This window comes from Orycteropus afer, unplaced genomic scaffold (assembly GCF_000298275.1).
Source record: "Orycteropus afer afer isolate SDZICR_OR568_19922 unplaced genomic scaffold, OryAfe1.0 scaffold00209, whole genome shotgun sequence".
Lineage (NCBI taxonomy): Eukaryota > Metazoa > Chordata > Mammalia > Tubulidentata > Orycteropodidae > Orycteropus > Orycteropus afer.
In genome coordinates, this window is record NW_006921796.1 from 2,766,708 (window position 1) to 2,784,560 (window position 17,853).

The 17,853-nt window shown below is 40.8% G+C and overlaps 2 protein-coding genes and 1 pseudogene across 2 annotated transcripts in view; all 3 read right to left on the bottom strand.

The window, feature by feature from the left end:
• POLR3B (RNA polymerase III subunit B) overlaps window positions 1-15,520 on the bottom strand; it is a 184,868-nt gene extending 169,348 nt beyond the window's left edge. The window contains exons 1-4 of the mRNA XM_042781974.1: window positions 15,449-15,520; window positions 7,262-7,294; window positions 1,083-1,139; window positions 7-36 (exon numbers count right to left, since the gene is read on the bottom strand). Of these exons, the coding sequence (XP_042637908.1) occupies window positions 7-36; window positions 1,083-1,139; window positions 7,262-7,294; window positions 15,449-15,520 (192 nt within the window). The remainder of the gene's footprint in view (window positions 1-6; window positions 37-1,082; window positions 1,140-7,261; window positions 7,295-15,448) is intronic.
• A 127-nt stretch (window positions 15,521-15,647) lies between these two features.
• Window positions 15,648-17,853, bottom strand: part of TCP11L2 (t-complex 11 like 2) — a 105,028-nt gene continuing 102,822 nt past the window's right edge. The window contains exon 9 of the mRNA XM_007948253.2: window positions 15,648-15,694. Coding sequence (XP_007946444.1) covers window positions 15,648-15,694 — 47 coding nt within the window. The remainder of the gene's footprint in view (window positions 15,695-17,853) is intronic.
• On the bottom strand, window positions 16,381-16,502 carry LOC122150706 (annotated as a pseudogene).

Consider the following 17,853-nt stretch of genomic DNA (forward strand, 5'->3'; position numbering starts at 1 on the left):
TGTAACCTTCTCGTTCGCTTTCATGATCTTCTTTATCTGCAGTGGGGGAAAAAATTAAGGATGGTACAGGCTTTCAATTAATTTTTTTTTTTTTTTAATTGTGATTTGGGTGAAGATTTAAAGACAAATTCACTTTCCATACAGCAGTTCACATACACTTTGTCTCACGATATCGACCACAGTTTACCACAATGCAACAGCTCCCCTCGCACTTCCTCTCCACAGTTACCTCTTCCCTGTGTCCATCCCTCCATGCACTCCTGCCCCCTGAGCTGTCTCCCTGTGCATAAGCAGCCTTTCCTTTTCCCATGATTGTTCTTTCCAAGGAGTATAGTTACCTGAGGTAAATGTTCAACTCATACGCCTGTCTTTTGTTTGGCTGGAAACCAAAGGCATGGGTTCAATTCCAGACTTGAAGGGCAGCTAGGGGCCATAGTCTCAGCGATTCCACCAGGCTCCAGTGGACCAGCAAACCTGGTCCCCCCCCCCTTTTTTGTTTCTCCAAATGCTTTTGAGTTTTGTTCCACACTGTTCTCTCTCTCTATCAAGGATCTCCTACATAGATCCCCTTCCAAGTGCATGACAGTGGTAGCCAGGCACCATCTAGTTCTTCTGATCTCACAGTCATATAGGCTGCAGATCGGATGGTGTACCAGTCGCTAGGACTAATTATTTCCATGAATTTTGGTTTTCTTCATTCTTCTTTGCTCTGGACGAGGAGAGACCCATCGTTGCATCTAGATGGCAGCTTGCTAGCTTTTAAGATCCCAGTCACTACTCATCAAAGTAGGAGGTGGAACAATGTTTTGTATAGTATGTTATGCCAATTGAGGTTGATATCCCATGCGACTATGGTCCCAAGCCCACAGGTTCAACTACTCGGTCCCTCTGGGTAGCTGGCTGAGACCAAGCAGTAACCACAACTTTGCCCCTTGCCAGCTCTACTATACACCTGGGAATTCTGATCATTCACATAAACTTATAGGACCATTGTCTGCCAACCCTATACATGTTCTTGGATACATTCCCCAGGCTTTCAATTAATTCTTATCTCATGTTTTTTTCTATGATTTGATGCTTACCTCTACATTAATGAAATAGTTAAATGAATCTATATGTTGTTTCACAAGGCCTTTCACCTAAACAGATAAAGAAAAAATAGTTAGCAACAAAATAGCAGATTATACAACAGTCTCTCACTATACGTGACCATCAAATTTTTCTCAAAATCAAATTGGGGGAAAAAAATTATGTATCACCGGAAAAAAAAAAAAATTGGGAAAACAAAATCTATTAATTTAGTAAAATTTTTTATTAGTGTATAAAAAAACAAAACAAAATTCATTGCCATAGAGTCAATTCCAACTCAAAGTGACCCTACAGGACAGAGCAGAACTGCTCCACACGGTTTCCAAGGCTATAAATTTTTATGGAAGCAGACTGCTACATCTTTCTCCTGCTGAGGGGTGGTAGGTTCAAACTGCTGACCTTGAGGTTAGCAGCTGATCACTTTAACCACTGTGCCACCAGAGTGCCTTCATTAATGCATACTCATTCCAGTTCTCCTTCATCTCATTAGTAGTACATCTTCAAAATTTTTCTCCTAGAGAAGCAACCTGATCCTTGGAATTCAAACTATGAATATTTGAATATACCTATAGACTCCCTCAGAAGGAAGGTCGGGCAATCTACTTCCGTAGTGATACCGCCTTGGAAACTCAAAGAGGGGTCGCTATGAGTTGGGTCCTACTCAACAGCAGTGAGTCTGGTTTTGGTTTTCATATAGACTCCCTACCCGCCATAAGCTAATAAACAGGGCAGAGTTTTCTCTTCAGTTTTGCATTTTCAAAAGTATCCAAGAGAAAATATAATAATTGAGCATCGTCTCTTCAACCCTCAAACATTATTTTCTTTTTCATCTTTCTATCTGGGAAATTTCATGATTTTCACATACCCAACTCCTGGTCAATCATATGTATATGGAAGACTTAGGGGGACAAAGAAGAATCTTTATTGGAAAAGATGCAAATAATTGCATTTGAAATGGAAGGTGGAGTTAAACTCAGAGAACCTGAGATCAGACACAAGCTAACAAAGCCAACAGTGGCTTCCCTTTCCTGGCAGTGTCAGACAGCAACAACTGCACACCAGATGACACCGTGTGCTGCTACGGAAAACACCGGAACAAACACAAGGACTCCAAAGTCCTTAGACTAAAAAGGACGATATGCATTCTTTTTTTTATATTCATCTTTAAGAACATGTTCAACACTTCTATAATATTCCTAACAGATAATCACACAGCCTTTGCTTTAATTATATTTCTTTATTAGGGATCTCGCTAGCTAGCAAAGCAACCATTACATTGTAAAACAGTCCTGATTGCTGGGGGAAAAAAAAAAATCAGCTTTATAACAATTCCACCTCCTATGTTTTCTAACCCTCAGATTTCAAACTATTTTTCTGGAGAAAATGCCTTCTCTGGGACAGTCCATTTAGTTATGACATCTCTCTTTCATATTCTCACAGGCCCTTCAACTATTTCTTACATACATGTTTTTGTAGCCTCCTCAGCTGCCAATGGCCTGTCCCTGGGTTTGCTCCACCTTGGCAATGTTCCTCTTCATGTGAGCACCCTGTGCTCACCAAAAACATTCTCCACATGGTCTGACCAGTGCACGGCGGGGCTACTACCTCCCTCATTCTGGACATTATACCACATCCATCCAAAAAATCAGCTCACATTACTGGCTCATACTGAGCTTTCAGTCAACTCAAAAGGTGATGTTTATCTTCACACACAAAAAAAAAACCGCCACTAAGTCAGATGCACTCTATTTGGTATTTGTGCAAATTAAATAAAAGGACTACTTTTGTCCCTCTTCATTGTTCTCATTCCAGCCTAACAAGACCTCTCTCTCTGAGTCTTGGTTCTGTTGGCCGACAGCATTGGCAGCCTTATCAACTTTGTGTCCCATCTTTAGATACAGAGAGCTTAAAATCTTCATACTTTTGTTCAAGGACAAATATAGTTTAAAATGGTCTGAGGAAAGAAGAACTCTGACTTTAAAATACACACATAAAATAAGTGACCATTGTCTTACTTCTCTACTGAGTCTTCTATCTCAGTCTGTGCCATCAATTGTCTTTTTTCTAATCAAAAAAACCACCCCTTCTCTGCTTACATACACGTTCCTTAAAAATATTTTTATAAAACAAAACAAAAAGACTTTCCTTGATGTTATTACTGGTTTACTTCATTCTCTGTTACCCCTCTACTAAAAAACTCTTCAATAGATTTTGTTTTATGTTGCCATTAGAAGAAAAGTAAAAATCCTGAACAAAGCTTTCAAATCTAATCAAAAATTTCACTCCAGATAGTTTCTCCTGGCTCATCTCTCAACACTCCCTCCCTCTGCCCATAAAAACTACCTTAAACCTAAAAACTCATTACCATCGAGCCAATTTCAACTTGACAGGACAGAGAACTGCCCCGTAGGGTTTCCAAGGCTGTAATCTTTACAAAAGCAGACCACCACATCTTTCCTCCGTGGAGAGGCTGGTGGGTTTGCAACACTGACCTTTGGTTAGCAGCCTAACACTTAACCACAGCTCCACCAGGGCCCCTAAAAACTAACTTAGCCAGACAAAATATTCATTTTTCAAGTCATGATGAAATATCCTTTCTGTGAAGGAATCTTTACTGACTTCCAGGTTAGGTATTCCATGTTGTTGTCAGGTGCCATCAAGTTGGTTCCGACTCACAATGACTCTATGAACAACAGAACAAAACACTTCCTGTTCCTGCACCATCCTCACAATACTTGCTATACTTGAGCCCATCATTACAGCCACTGTGTCAACTCATCTTTGAGGGTCTTCACCTTTATTGCTGATCCTCCACTTTACTAAGCATGGTATCCTTCTCCAGGAAGCAGTCCCTTCTGACAACATGATCGAAGTAGGTGAGATGAAGTCTGACCATTCTTGTTTACAAGGAGCATTCTGCCTGCACTTCTTCCAGGACAGATTTGTTCATTCTTCCTGCAGTCCATGGTTTGTCAATATTCTTTGGTAACACCATAATTTAAAACCATCAACTCTTCAACGGTCTTCCTTATTCCCTGCCCAGCTTTCACATGCATATGAGGCCACTGAAAATACCATGGTGCAGGTCAGGCGCACCTTAGTCTTCAAAGTAACAACTTTGTTCTTCAACACTTAAAAGAGGTCTTTGCAGCAGATTTGCCCAGTGCGATACATTGTTTGATTTCTTGATACTGCTTCCAAGGGTGTTGACTGTGCATCCAAGTAAAATGAAATCTTTGACAACTTCAATCTTTTCTCCATTTATTGGGATGCTGCTTATTGGTCCAGTTGTGAGGATTTTTGTTTTATGTTGAGGTATAATCCATACTGCAGACTGCAGACTGTAGTCTTTAATCTTCATCAGCTTCAAATCATCTTCACATTCAGCAAGCAAGGTTGTGTTATCTGCTTATCACAGGTTGTTATTGAGTTTTCTGCCAATCCTGATGCCTCGTTCTTCTTCATATACTCCAGCTTCTTGGATTATGTGCTCAGCATACAGACTGAGTATGGTGAAAGAATACAACACTGACACACACCTTTCCTGATTTTAAACCATGCCATATACCCTTGTTTTGTTCAAATGAAAGCCTCCCGGTCTATGTACAGGTTCCTCATGAGCACTGTTAAGAGTTCTGGAATTCCCATTCTTCTCAATGTCATCCAAAATTTATTATCATCCACACAGTCAAATGCTTTTGCATAGTCAATAAAACACAAGTAAGCATCCTTCTGATACTCTTTGGTTTCAGCCAAGATCCATCTGATATCAGCAATGATATTCCTTGTTCCACACCCTCTTCTGAATCAGCTGGAATTTCTGGAAGTTCTCTGTCAATATGCTGCTGCAAATGTTTTTGAATTATCTTCAGGAAGATTTTACTCATGTCTGATATTAATGGTATTGTTTGATAATTTTCACTTTCTGTCAGATCACCTTTCTTTGGAATGGGTACAAATATGGATCTCTTCCAGTCAGTTGGCCAGACAGTTGTCTTCAAAATTACTTGACATAGACAAGAAAATGCCTACAGCACAGCATTCATTTGTTAAAACATCTCTATGAGTAACCCTGTGAATTCCTGGAGACTTGTTTTTTGCCAATTCCTTCAGTGCAGCTTCAACTTCTTCCTTAAATACCATGGGTTCTTGATCATATTCCACCTCATAAAATAGCTGAACACTGACCAATTCTTTTTTGTACAGTGACTTTGTGTTCTCTTTTGGTTACCTAACTCTAGGTCTTTGCACATTTCATTATAATACTTTACTTTTTCTTCTTGAGCTGCTCTTTGAATTTTCTGTTTAGCTCTTTTATCTTGTCATTTCTTCCATTTGCCTTAGCTACTCTCCATTCAAGAGCAAGTTTCAGGGTCTCTTCTGACATCCATTTTGGTCTTTTCTTCCTTTCCTGTCTTTTTAATGATCTTTTACTTTCTTCATGCATGATGCTCTTAATATCATCCCACAACTTGTCTGGTTTTTGGTCACAGGTGTTCAGTGCTTCAAACCTATTCTTCAGATTGTCTCTAAATTCAAGTGGGATATATTCAAGGTCATATTTTGGCTCTTGTGGACTTGTTTTACTTTTGTTCAGCTTCAACTTGAACTTCCACATGAGCAATTGATAGTGTGTTCCAGTCAACTCCTGCCCTTGTTTAGGCTAAAGATATTGAGCTTCTCCATCTCCTCAAATTTTTTAACTACTGATGATTCTTCTTTATTTCAAACTTTTGCATTCCAATCACCAATAATTATCAATTGATCTTGACTGCATGCTTGGTCAATTTCAGGCAGCAGAAGTTGGTAAAAATCTTCAATTTCTTCATCTTTGGCTTTAGTGGTTGGTGTGTAAATTTGAATAATAGTACTATTAACTTGTCTTTCTTATAGGCATATGAATATAATCCTATTACCAACAGCACCGTACTTCAGGATAGATCTTGAAACATTTTTTGTGATGATGAATGCATCCATTCCTCAGCATAGTAGACCACATGACTGTCTGATTCAAAATGGCCAAACCCAGTCCATTTCAGCTCACTAATGCCTAGGATATCGATCTTTATGAGTTACATTTCATTTTTGACAATGTAACTTCCAATTTTCCTAGATTCACACTTCCTACATTTCACATTCCAATTATTAATAAGATGTCTGCAGCTGTTTCCTTTCATGAGTCACCCCCTATCAGCAAATGAAGGTATCAAAAGCTTTACTTCGTCCATGTCATTAAAGTCAGCTCTACTTTGGGAGGTAGCTCTTCCCCAGTTGTAATTTAAGTGCCTTCCAACCTGAGGGGCTCATCTTCCAGCACTCTATCACACAATGATAACCATTCATTATATTTCATAACTATTCATAACAGTTTCCAGTAATATATCACAGCGTTTCACTGGTCTTCCTAATATTTTCACTGGCCATTTCTTTGAAAAGTGGATGGCCCCTTTCTTCTTCCAAGTCTGTCTTAGTTTGGAAGCTCTGCCGAAACCTGTTCACCATGGGTAACCCTGCTAATATTTGAAATATCAGTGCATAACCTCCAGCCTCACAGCAACACGCAAGCCACCATGGTACAACAAACTGACAGATGAGTGGTGGAGTTATTCCATAGCATTCTGTATTTCCTCCTTCATAATATCCATCAAATATGTAATTCTCTGCTAGTCTTTAATTCCATCAAGAAAGGGATCACTATTGTCTGGCTCCTACTACTTAGCACAAGCTCTTAAGATTGAATAGAAGCCTGAACCAACCTTATATTCAGCAGTTCCTCTGACTATCCACTCATCCATTCCAGCTACATAGACCTGGTCCCTGTTTGCTACTGACTGCACCCCACCCTTCAGCTTTGTAAATCCTTTTAAGATGTGCTTTCTCTGACCACCAATGGCCATCTGGCTTCTGCTGGTAGCACCTTGGCTTTTACTATTCATACACCATGCCATTGTGTATACTATTTCCCATCTGTGAACTTAAGTTATATCAGCCCCCTGAAACCACCACCATACCTTATAGGAAATATAAGAGTTCTGCCTTATTCTTCCTTGTATTTCCAAAACACAGCAAGTACACAGTTCAAAAAATGTTAGCTGGTGATGAAGCTAAAGAAGGCTTATTTATTAACTTCTTTAATCTCAAAAATGTTCAATATTTAATGTAAAAAAATTACCTTTAAAAACGCTGGAAGCAGCCTCCATTTTTCCTGTGAACCAAAATAAGAAAATCAGAACTCTGTATCAGCAACTACAATATTTTCAGAGTAAGTTATTTTAATGAACCAATGCAATTTCACAGTAAGCAAAAGAAAGTCAAAAGAATAAATTTTAAATTGTAACAACTTTCACGGAAAATTTTCTAAAGTAGGTACATGTGTGCACCCTAAATTTCTTAACTAGAGTATAATTTAATCTTTCCTATACCATACAGCTTCAACAGAAAACAGTGTAACCTTCTCTTGATAAGTGAAGATTCCAAGCACCTTTCACAGTTCATGTTCTCAAGATACTTCCTGAGTAAGCTGGATTTACTCTCAGAGATGAGAACACAAACCTCAGAGACTGCTGGGGAAGCCAGTAGAAGCGCTTCCTCCCTCTCACTCTCTCAGCTAGTGCCTGGTCAGAGCTCATCTCAGGGCTGCTCCAAAATGAACAATTTTCTTGATTCAGTAATCGCCCGCCCCCCCAGCTACTTTTCTTCTCCCACCCTTTTGGCTTAATAAACCAAAAAACCAAACACACTGCTGTCGAGTCGGACCCAACCCATAGCAACCTCTCCTTGGGTTTCCGAGGTGGTATCACTATGGAAGTAGATTGCCTAGTCTTCCTTCTGAGTAGTAGCTGGTGGGTTTGAACCGCCAGCCTTCTGGTTAGCAGTCAAATGCCTTAGGCCCTACGCTACCAGAGCTCCTCCTTTTGGCTTAATACTTCCCCAAAATTAATCTATACTGAGCTTCTCTGATCCTCATTTCCCATTCTTTCTTCAATCCATTAGAACCAGGATTCTGACCTACCTGCCAGGGTAACCTGTCCAACAGAGGCCACCAAGCCTGCCAACTCCAAAGACTTCCCTTCAGCTCTCAACTCACATACCCTTTCCAAATCATTTGACCATGCAGATCACTCCCTTTTTGTAACTCTCCTGAAACAAAATCCTCCTCTTCTATCTTTCCTCTCTCTGACAATGTCTTCTTGGTCTCCTTTTCCTCTGTTCACCCTATAAATGTTGGTGTTCCTCAAAGTTCTATGCCTGGCGACTTCTTTCCTCATTCTCAACTAGGAGCTGGATATGGAGGATTTCACATAACATTGTTTAGCACCCCACACCTGGCCCATAGTAAACACTCAATGAATATCTGTTCAACAAATACATGATTATATGGTTCCAGGGCTCTGTTATTTCTCCTACCACACTGCCATGTTACCACACAAAGTACAGAAAAATATACTAGGCATGGTTAGAGTGGGTAAAATGGAAAAGTTACAGAGAAAACACTCAAGTTGGAAAGTTTAAGTAAATAAATATTGAACCTCTTCATTCAGAAAAAACTCTGCACTACTGAAGAATTTCTTGAATACTGTTCAGATTAATCTTTATTAGTTCAACATTGAAATTATAGCATTTATCTCATGAGCTCTGACAGTACAATGATGACTAAACACTAGACTGCTAACCAAAAGATTAGTGGTTCAAACCCATTCAGCAGCTCCATGGGAGAAAGAGCTGGTGATCTGCTCCCGAAAAGATTACAGCCTAGAAAATCCTATGGGAGACAAGTAGTCCAAGGGACTAGTGGACTATGTGAACCTCAGCCTACTTGACCCTGAGACAAGAACTAAATGGTGCCTGGCTACCACCGTTACCCACTCAAAAAGGGATCAATGTGAGAGACCCTAGACAGAGTGGGAGGAAAATGTAGAACAAAACTCAAAATCATAAAAAAGACTACGTTTACTGATTTGATAGAGATTGGTGAAACCCTGGAGACTACGGTAGTGAGTAACCCTTCAGGCCTAGAACTGAACTTACTCCCATGGCTTAACTCTCAGCCAAACAAAAGACAGACCTAAGAGCTGAACACCTATACCAGGGAGGTGACTCCTTGGAGCAATCAACCATGGGAGATCAGAAGGGCAGCATTTGTGCAGGGAGAAAGGTAGGGAGACAGGACACATAGGTAAGAAGGACACAGGGAAAGGGTAACCACAGGGAGGAAGTGGGAAGAGAGTTATTACACTGCAGGGAATGTAACCAGTGACACAAAACAAAATGTGTCAACTGTTGAATGGAAAATTTGCTTTGTAAAATTTCACCCCAATCACAATAAAAAGTTAATTTAAAAAAAAATGGAGGACAAGCTGGATAGAGTGGGAGAAAAATCTGGGACAAAACTCAAAACAATAAAAAAAGACCAGGCTACTAATTGGCTAGAGACTAGTGGAACCAAGACTATGGCCCTTGGTCACTCTTTAGACCTAGACTAGACTCACTCCTTAGCTGAATTTTCAGTCAAACAACAGATAGGTCTATAAGGTGAAAAATAACTCTAGGAAAGTAGACACACATTAGAATAATCAACCATTTGAGATGAAAAGGGCAGCATTTGTCCAAGGACAAAGTTCAGAAGGCAGTAAGGACTTAGGAGAGAAGGAGGAATGAAAACAAAAAACACAGGGATGATGTGGGAGGAGTGATGTTATATCCAGAGGTTTGTAATCAATGGCATAAAATAAAACATGTGTGAACTGCTCAATAAAACTGATTTGCTCTGTAAACTTTCATCCAAACCACAATAAAAAAAAATTAAAAAAAGAATCGAGGAAGAGTACTATGGCCAAAGCAGCAAAGAGCTCTAACATCATCTGGAATATTCATAGGCCTCCCTGAGGAAGTCATATCACAGTCATGTAGGACTTAATCTACAAAGAAGAATGAGAGAAACCACATGAGTAGAGCAGAAAGCTCTTGGGTTGGGGATGTGACTGGCAGAAAAGGGGCTGGGGAAGTAAGCAATGGCCACACTGAGGAAAGTCATATAAACATGATAAAGACTACAGATTTTGTCCTAAGAGCAGTGAGCAGAGATGGAAGAATATCCCCATGACTATACTTGTGTGTTTAAACAATCACTTCTGGCTACCAATTTCACATTAGCACTCCCCGTTAAAGAGCAAGTTTCAGAGTCTCTTCTGATATCCACTTTGGTCTTTTCTTCCTTTAATGATTGTTTGCTTTCTTCATTACGATGTCCTTGATGTCATCCCACAACTCATCTGGTCTTCAGTCACTGGTGTTCAGTGCATCAAATCCATTCTCCAGATGGTCTCTAAATTCAGGTGGGATATACTCAAGATCCTTATTTTGGCTCTCATGAACTTGTTTTAATTTTCTTCAGCTTCAACTTGAACTTTCATATCAGCAACTGATGGTCTGTTCCACAGTCAGCTCCTGGCCTTGTGTTGAATGATGGTACTGGACTTCTCCACCACCTCTTTTTACAGATGTAGTCAACTTGATTTCTGAGTATTCCATCTAGCAAGGTCTATGTGTACACTCGCTGTTTATATTGTTAAAAAAAGGTATTTGCAATGAATAAGTCATTGATCTTGTAAAAATGCTATCATGCGATCTCCAAGCTCATTTCTATCACCAAGGCTGTACTTTCCAAATACTGATGCATCTTCATTTCCACCTTCTGCATTCCAATCAGCAATAGTTATCATTACATCTTGATTACATGTTTGGTCAATTTCAGACTACAGAAGTTGGTAAAATTCTTCAATTTCTTCATTGCTGACTTTAGTAGTTGGTACATAAATTTGAATAATAGTTGTATTAACCTGTTTCCTCATAGGCCTATAGATACTATCCTATCACTGACAGCATTGTACTTTAGGACAGATCTTGAAATGTTCTCATTGACAACGAATACAACATCATTCCTCTTCAATTTGTCATTCTGGGCATAGTAGACCATATGCCTGTCTGATTAAAAATGGCCAGTGTAGTCCATGTTAGCCAACTGATGCCTAGGATATCAATCTTTATGTGTTCCATTTCATTTTTGACAACTTCTTATTTTCCATTCCTCTTGAACAGAGAGTAGTAGCAGAAGCAAAAGGAAGAAATGTTGAAATAAACAAACTGAACAGAAGATTTCAAAGGTCAGCTTGAAAAGACAAAGTAAAGGAGTATAATGAAATGTGCAAAGCCTGGGAAGTTGAAAACCAAAAGGGAAGAACATGCTATGCATTTCTCAAGCTAAAAGAATTGAAGAAAATATTCAAGACTTGAATTGAAATATTAAAGAATTCTGTGGGCAAAATACTGAATGATGTAGGAAGCATCAAAAGAAGATGGAAGGAATACTTAGAATCGCTGTACCAAAAAGAATTGGTCAACGTTCATCCATTTCAGGGGGTAGCAGATGACCAAGAACCAATGATATTGAAAGAAAAAGTCAAAGCTGCACTGAAGGAACTAGAGGGAAACAAGGCTCCAGGAATTGACGGAATAGCCATTAAGATGTTTTAACAAATGTATGCAGAGCTGGCTCCACTTACTGGTTTATGCCAGGAAATTTGGAAGATAGCCAACTGGCCAACCAATTGGAAGAGATCCGTATTTGTGCCCATTCCAAAGAAAGGTGATCTGACAGAATGTGAAAATTATCAAACAATATCATTATATCATACAAGTAAAATTTTGCTGAAGATAATTCAAAATGGTTGCAGCAGTATATTGACAGGGAACTTCCAGAAATTAAGCTGGATTCAGGAGAGGACATGGGATGAGGGGTATCACTGCTGATGTCAGATGGATCTTAGCTGGAAGCAAAGAATATCAGAAAGATGTTTACCTGTGTTTTACTGACTATGCAAAGACATTTGACTGTGTATCATGACAAATTATGTGTAACACTGAAAAGAATGGGAATTCCAGAACACTTCATTGTGCCCATAGGAAACTGCACATAGACCAAGATGCAGTCATTCAAACAGAAGGGTTAACACTACATAGATTAAAGTCAGGAAGGGTGTGTGTCAGGGTTGTATCCTTCTACCATACTTATTCAATCTGTATGCTAACCAATTAATCCGAGAAGCTGGACGATATGAAGAATGTCGCGTTAGAACTGGAGGAAGATTCATTAACAACCTGTGATATGTGGATGACACAACCTTGCTTGCTGAAAGTGAAGATAACTTGAAGCACTTACTGATGAAGATCAAAAAGTATAGTCTTCAGTATGGATTACACCTCAACATTAATTAAAAAAAAAAAAAAAAAAACCACACAAGTTGACCAATAAGCAACATGACAATAAATGAAGATTGAAGATTTAAAGATTTCGTTTTACTTGGATCCACAATCAATACCTATGGAAGCAGTAGTCAAGAAATCAGACAATGTATTACACTGGGTAAATCAGACAATGTATTACACTGGGTAAATCTGCTACAAAAGACCTCTTTACAGTGTTAAGGGGAGCTCTGGTAGTATAGTGCTTAAGGCACTTTACTGCTAACCAGAAGGCTGGCAATTCAAACCCACCAGCCACCTCTTGGAAAGAAGGTTGGGCAATCTACTTCCGTAGTGATACTGCCTCGGAAACCCAAGGAGGGGTCGCTATGAGTCAGGTCCGACTTGGCAGCACGTAACAACAACAGTGCTAAGAGCAAAGATGTCACTTTCAACACTAAGGTGCACCTGACCCAACCAATGGTATTCTCAATTACCTTATATGCATGTAAAAGCTGGACAGTGACTAAGGAAGACCAAAGAAGAACTGATACCTTTGAACTGTAGTGCTGGTAAAGAATACTGAAATTACCATGGACTGTCAGAAGAACGAACAAATCTGTCCAGGAAGAAGTGAAATCAGAGTGCTCCTTAGAAGCGAGAATTGCCAGACTCTGTCTCACCCACTTTGGAAGTGTTGTTAGAAGGGACCAGTCCCTGGAGAAGGATAACATGCTTGATAAAGTGCAGGGTCAGAGAAAAAGGGAAAAACCTTCAGTGAGATGGACTGACACAGTGGCTACAATGATTGACTCAAGCACAGCAAGGACTGTAAGGATGATGCAGGAATGGGCAGTGTTTCCTCCTGTTGTTCACAAGGTCGCTGTGAGTCGGAATCGACTGGACATCACCTAAAAACAACTGGCTACTGAGCAAAGGATAAATTGGAGTGAGGCAAGTCAGGAACCAGGGAGGCCAGTTAGGAGGAGATGACAATGTTTCAGACTTAAAGAACATTGGGAGGGAAGTTTTAGATTTCATAGTATTTAAGAGACAGGATCCTTAAGATGTGGTGGTGGTTTGTACACAGAGGGCCAAGAAGAGTAATTGTTATTCCTGATTCAGAAGACCCAAATTGTGGTACTGGTTCCCTTCATAGCTTTGTCAACTCAGGCAAGACATTTACATCTTCTAGGCCTCTCTTCATCTATCTTTAGAAGTCATCCAGCCATTAGTTGAGGAAGTATCTGTAGTCAGATGGCCTAAGTTCAAATTCTAGATGAACCATTTATCAGCTTCTGACACTGGGATAATTACTTAACCTCTCTGAGACTCAAAAATCTTCAATGGCAAAATGCGGGTGAAAATAATTCTTATTTCTGAGAATTAAATAACATAATACATGTTATATATAAACAGTGTCTCCCAAAACCAAACCAAACTCATTGCCATCGAGTTGAATCCAACTCATAGCAACCCCTCTTTGGGTTTCTTAGGCAGCATCTCTATGGAAGTAGAGTACCCAACCTTCCTTCTGAGAAGTGACTGGTGGGTTTGAACCGCCAGTCTTCTAGTTAACAGTCAAATGCCTTAGCCACTACGCCACCACAGCTCCCACAAACAGTGCCTCGTACATAGTAAATGCTCAGTAAATGCTGGCTATTAAGAGTTAAGATCCAGTATTGCCTGATGATCAACAGTGTAGTACCAACAGTCATAGCCTGAATTTTAATGACTGATTATAATTGAGGAGCTCTGGTGGTGCAGTGGTTAAGGCACTCAGATGCGAACCCAAAGGTCACAGGTTCGAACCCATCAGCCACTCTGCGGGAGAAAGATGAGGCAATCTGCTTCCGTACAGACTTACAGCCTTGGTAACGCTGAAGGCAGTTCTACTCTGTCCTATGAGGTGGCTATGAGTTGGAATGGACTGGATGGCAGTAGGTTTCTGGATTATAATTAGACCTCACCAACCTGCCAAATTATTAGGAGGTTGTTATACTCCAACAGATTTGCTGATCATGCCACTCTCCTGCTTAACCCCTACAACTGCATCTCAACTGCCTCCAGGATAAAGTTCAAGGTCATTCTATGTCTAGCCAAGCCTTTCATAATAGGGTTCCTTATCTACCTGCATCTTTCATCTCTACTCCTCTTTTTCTTCATTTCAGTACTAAGGAATTTATTTAGTACCTCAAAAACAACAGGTGGTCTTGCCTACAATTGTTGTTATGTGCTATTGAGTCGTCTCCGACTCGTAGCAACCTTATGTACAATAGAACAAAACACTGCCAGGTCCTGCGCCAACCTCACGATCCCTACTACACCTGAGCCCACGTTACAGCCACCCTGTCAAATCATCTCGTTATGGGCCTTCCCCTTTTCGTTGACCTTCCACTTAACCAAGAATGCCATCGTTCTCCACAGAATGGTCCCTTCTCCAGCCTTGTCTTTCCACTTTCCTGCTCCAAACCAACCAGATTTAATACGCTCCTTTCCAGAAAACAAAATTACATCAACAGATGAACTTCATTAGGCAGCTCGCTACAGGGCAGTTACCCTTCCGAGAAGCTGATGAAAACTGCGGGGCTTCTCCCCAGAATAACAACCAAAAATAAAAAACACATAGGCAAAAACTTTAATTAATTTTCGAGGCGTTTCAAACACTTCTACAGCCCGAACTTGAATTCGTCGTTAAAAGGCACGACTCCTAAACTTGACATTCAGAGGATTTGGTTTCATCACAACGAGTTGCGGAATCGGAGGGTCATAAGCTCCCTGGGCCTCTGGGTCTTTCTCTGTAAGGCCAGGAGGTGTAATTCGCCCTCGAGTGGGTGCGAGAACCAATCCTTCCAGACACATGAACAGTGCCCGGGAAGAGGACAACCCGAAGCTCATCCTCAAGATTTCCCAGGCCCAGTGGCAACAGACAGTTCCTCTAGGTTCAGCCCTTCCCCATGCACGCGACCGCCGGGGCAGAAATGAACCTACACGCGCAGACCCGTGAGCATGCGCAGAAACTGCCGGCTCGCCCTCCCTCCACGACCACAGTTCTCCGAGCAACGCCCCCTCAGTACACTTCCCGGTCCCATCCGCTCCCCGCCCGCCCGGCGCTCACCTCTACGGTGGGGATCGGAGCAGCAAGCTGCTCCGGGGTCAGGTTCCCAAACTCCTCCGCTAGTACGTCCATCTTGCCCACTCTGCTTATTACAAAGGAAGCAGCAGACAGAACCCTCACGCCCGCCTTCGTGCCCCAAGCAAACTGAAGCAAGCGTGGAGAGCGGTGTGCAGAGGCCTGAACCGTTCCGCCGCGCAGGTTAATCAGAGGCACAACGGGAAGGTTCCGCTTGATCCGGGCACGAACCTGCGGTGGAACCCGGATGTGGCTAAAGTGGAGACGTAAAACTGCGCCCCCTGGTGAATTTGGGAGCTCTCTCCTGGGTAATCCCAGCCCCTGGCCAAAGGGTTCCTTGCCAATTGTAATAATTGATGCCAACAAAACATATTGGTTGTAATTTTTTAAATAATTAAAGAAACAGTGTAAACTGTAATTTGTGCAACTTGAACCAACGAGGCAGATAATGTTTCAGTCTGAAATTACCGTTGAGTGAAAAAAATAGGAAACTTTCCCAAATCTAGTAATAAGGTATCGCTTAAAAATTGTTGTTTGCCATGTAGTTGTACCCAACTCATAGCGACCCCTCCCTGGGTTTCCAAGGCGGTATCACTACAGAAGCAGATTGCCCAGCCTTCCTTCTGAGGAGTGGCTGGTGGGTTTGAACTGCCAGCCTTCTAGTTAGCAGGCAAGTACCTTACACACTATGCTACCAGAGCTCCTAAAAATTGTTGTTGTTTGCCATCGAGTCCACCCGACTCATAGCGACCTCTCGTGTTTCCCAGGCAGTATCACTATGGAAGTAGCTTGCCCAATCTGCCTTCTGAGGAGTGGCTGGTGGGTTTGAACTGCCAGCCTTCTGGTTAGCAGTTAAGTGCTTTAGGCACTTCACTACCAGAGCGCCCAGAAGGCAGAGGCCAGAGGCCTAAGGCAAAAGCCTACAGTACCTGGTATTCCCAGATGGTCTCCCATCTAAGTACTAACTAGCCCAACCCACCCTGCTTAGCTTCCAAGATCAGACGAGATCGTGTGCGTTCAGGGTCCTATGGCTGTAGATAGTACACACATATAATAGACTATTGTTTAAAAAAAAAAAAAAAAAAAGCCAAACTCACTGCTGTGAGTGGATTACGACTCACAGCGAGCCCCATTGGATTTCTAAGGCAGTACTCGGAGTGGTTGGTGGGTTTGAACTGGCAACCTTCTGGTTAGCAGCCCAATGCCTCAGGCACTGTACCACTAGAGCTCCTTAATAGATTATGATGTAACCATCAAAATGACCTTGAAGGGAGAAGGAATGAACATAGTAAAGAGCAGAGCCATGATAAGAGGCTTTAAAGATCCAGGAATAAGTAGAGTATGAAAAAATGGCTTAGTGAATGAATGATGTTGGAGCCACTGATTACCCGTCTCAGGAAAAAATAAAAGTAAATTCTGTGTGAATTAGATATTTAAATCTTAGCAAAATTTTAGAAGAAAACATAGGTGAGTTTATTCATAACATTTAGGTGGTGAAGACGCCTTCGTGGAACACAGTCAGAAATTATAAATGAAAATTCAGGTCCATTTTACCACATAAGATAATTCTAAACATGACTTTATAATTCCACAGCACATTTAAAATGTTCTGTACAATTTTTTATTAAATCACCATAAATACAATTACCATGAAAAACACAAGTTAGCAGAAGACAAAGGTTAGTATTCCTAATTTATAATATCAGGTACTCTGGAAACAATTTCCACTCATAGTGACCTTATGTGACAGAGTAGAAAGTCTCCATAGCATTTCCTTGGCTGTAATCTTTACGAAAGCAGATTGCCAGGTCTTTCTCCTGCAGACATAGAGCTGCTGGGGTTCTCCAACTGGCAACCTTCTGGTTAGCAGCCAAGTGCTTAATTGTGGTGTCAACAGGGCTCCTTTGATTTACAATCAGCTCATACATGTCAGTAAGGGGGAAAAAAAAAGCCGTGGGGAAAAACTAGGCAAAAGATAACAACAACCAAATGACTGATGAATATGAAAATGTATTCAACCTCATAATCCAAATGGAAACAAATACATCACTTTTTACCCACCAGCTTGGTACAGAAAGATTCATCATTTATCAAACGTGGCCCAGACAGTAGACAAACAGGCACTCTCTTACACTGCAGGTGGGAGAGTATATTGGTACTATGGTATAATCTTTCTAGAGGTATATATATAAATTTCACTTTTAGATATTTATTGGAAAGGTGTAGAAATATGTATGTACAGGATTATTCAATTGTTTGAATTTTTTTTTGTAAAAGCAAACTGACAGGAACAGAAGATGGCGGACTAGGCAGAAGGATTGCACAGACCCTCTTCAACAAAGAAAAGGGAAACCAATAAATACAGACACAGAAGATAATCTTGGACCCCT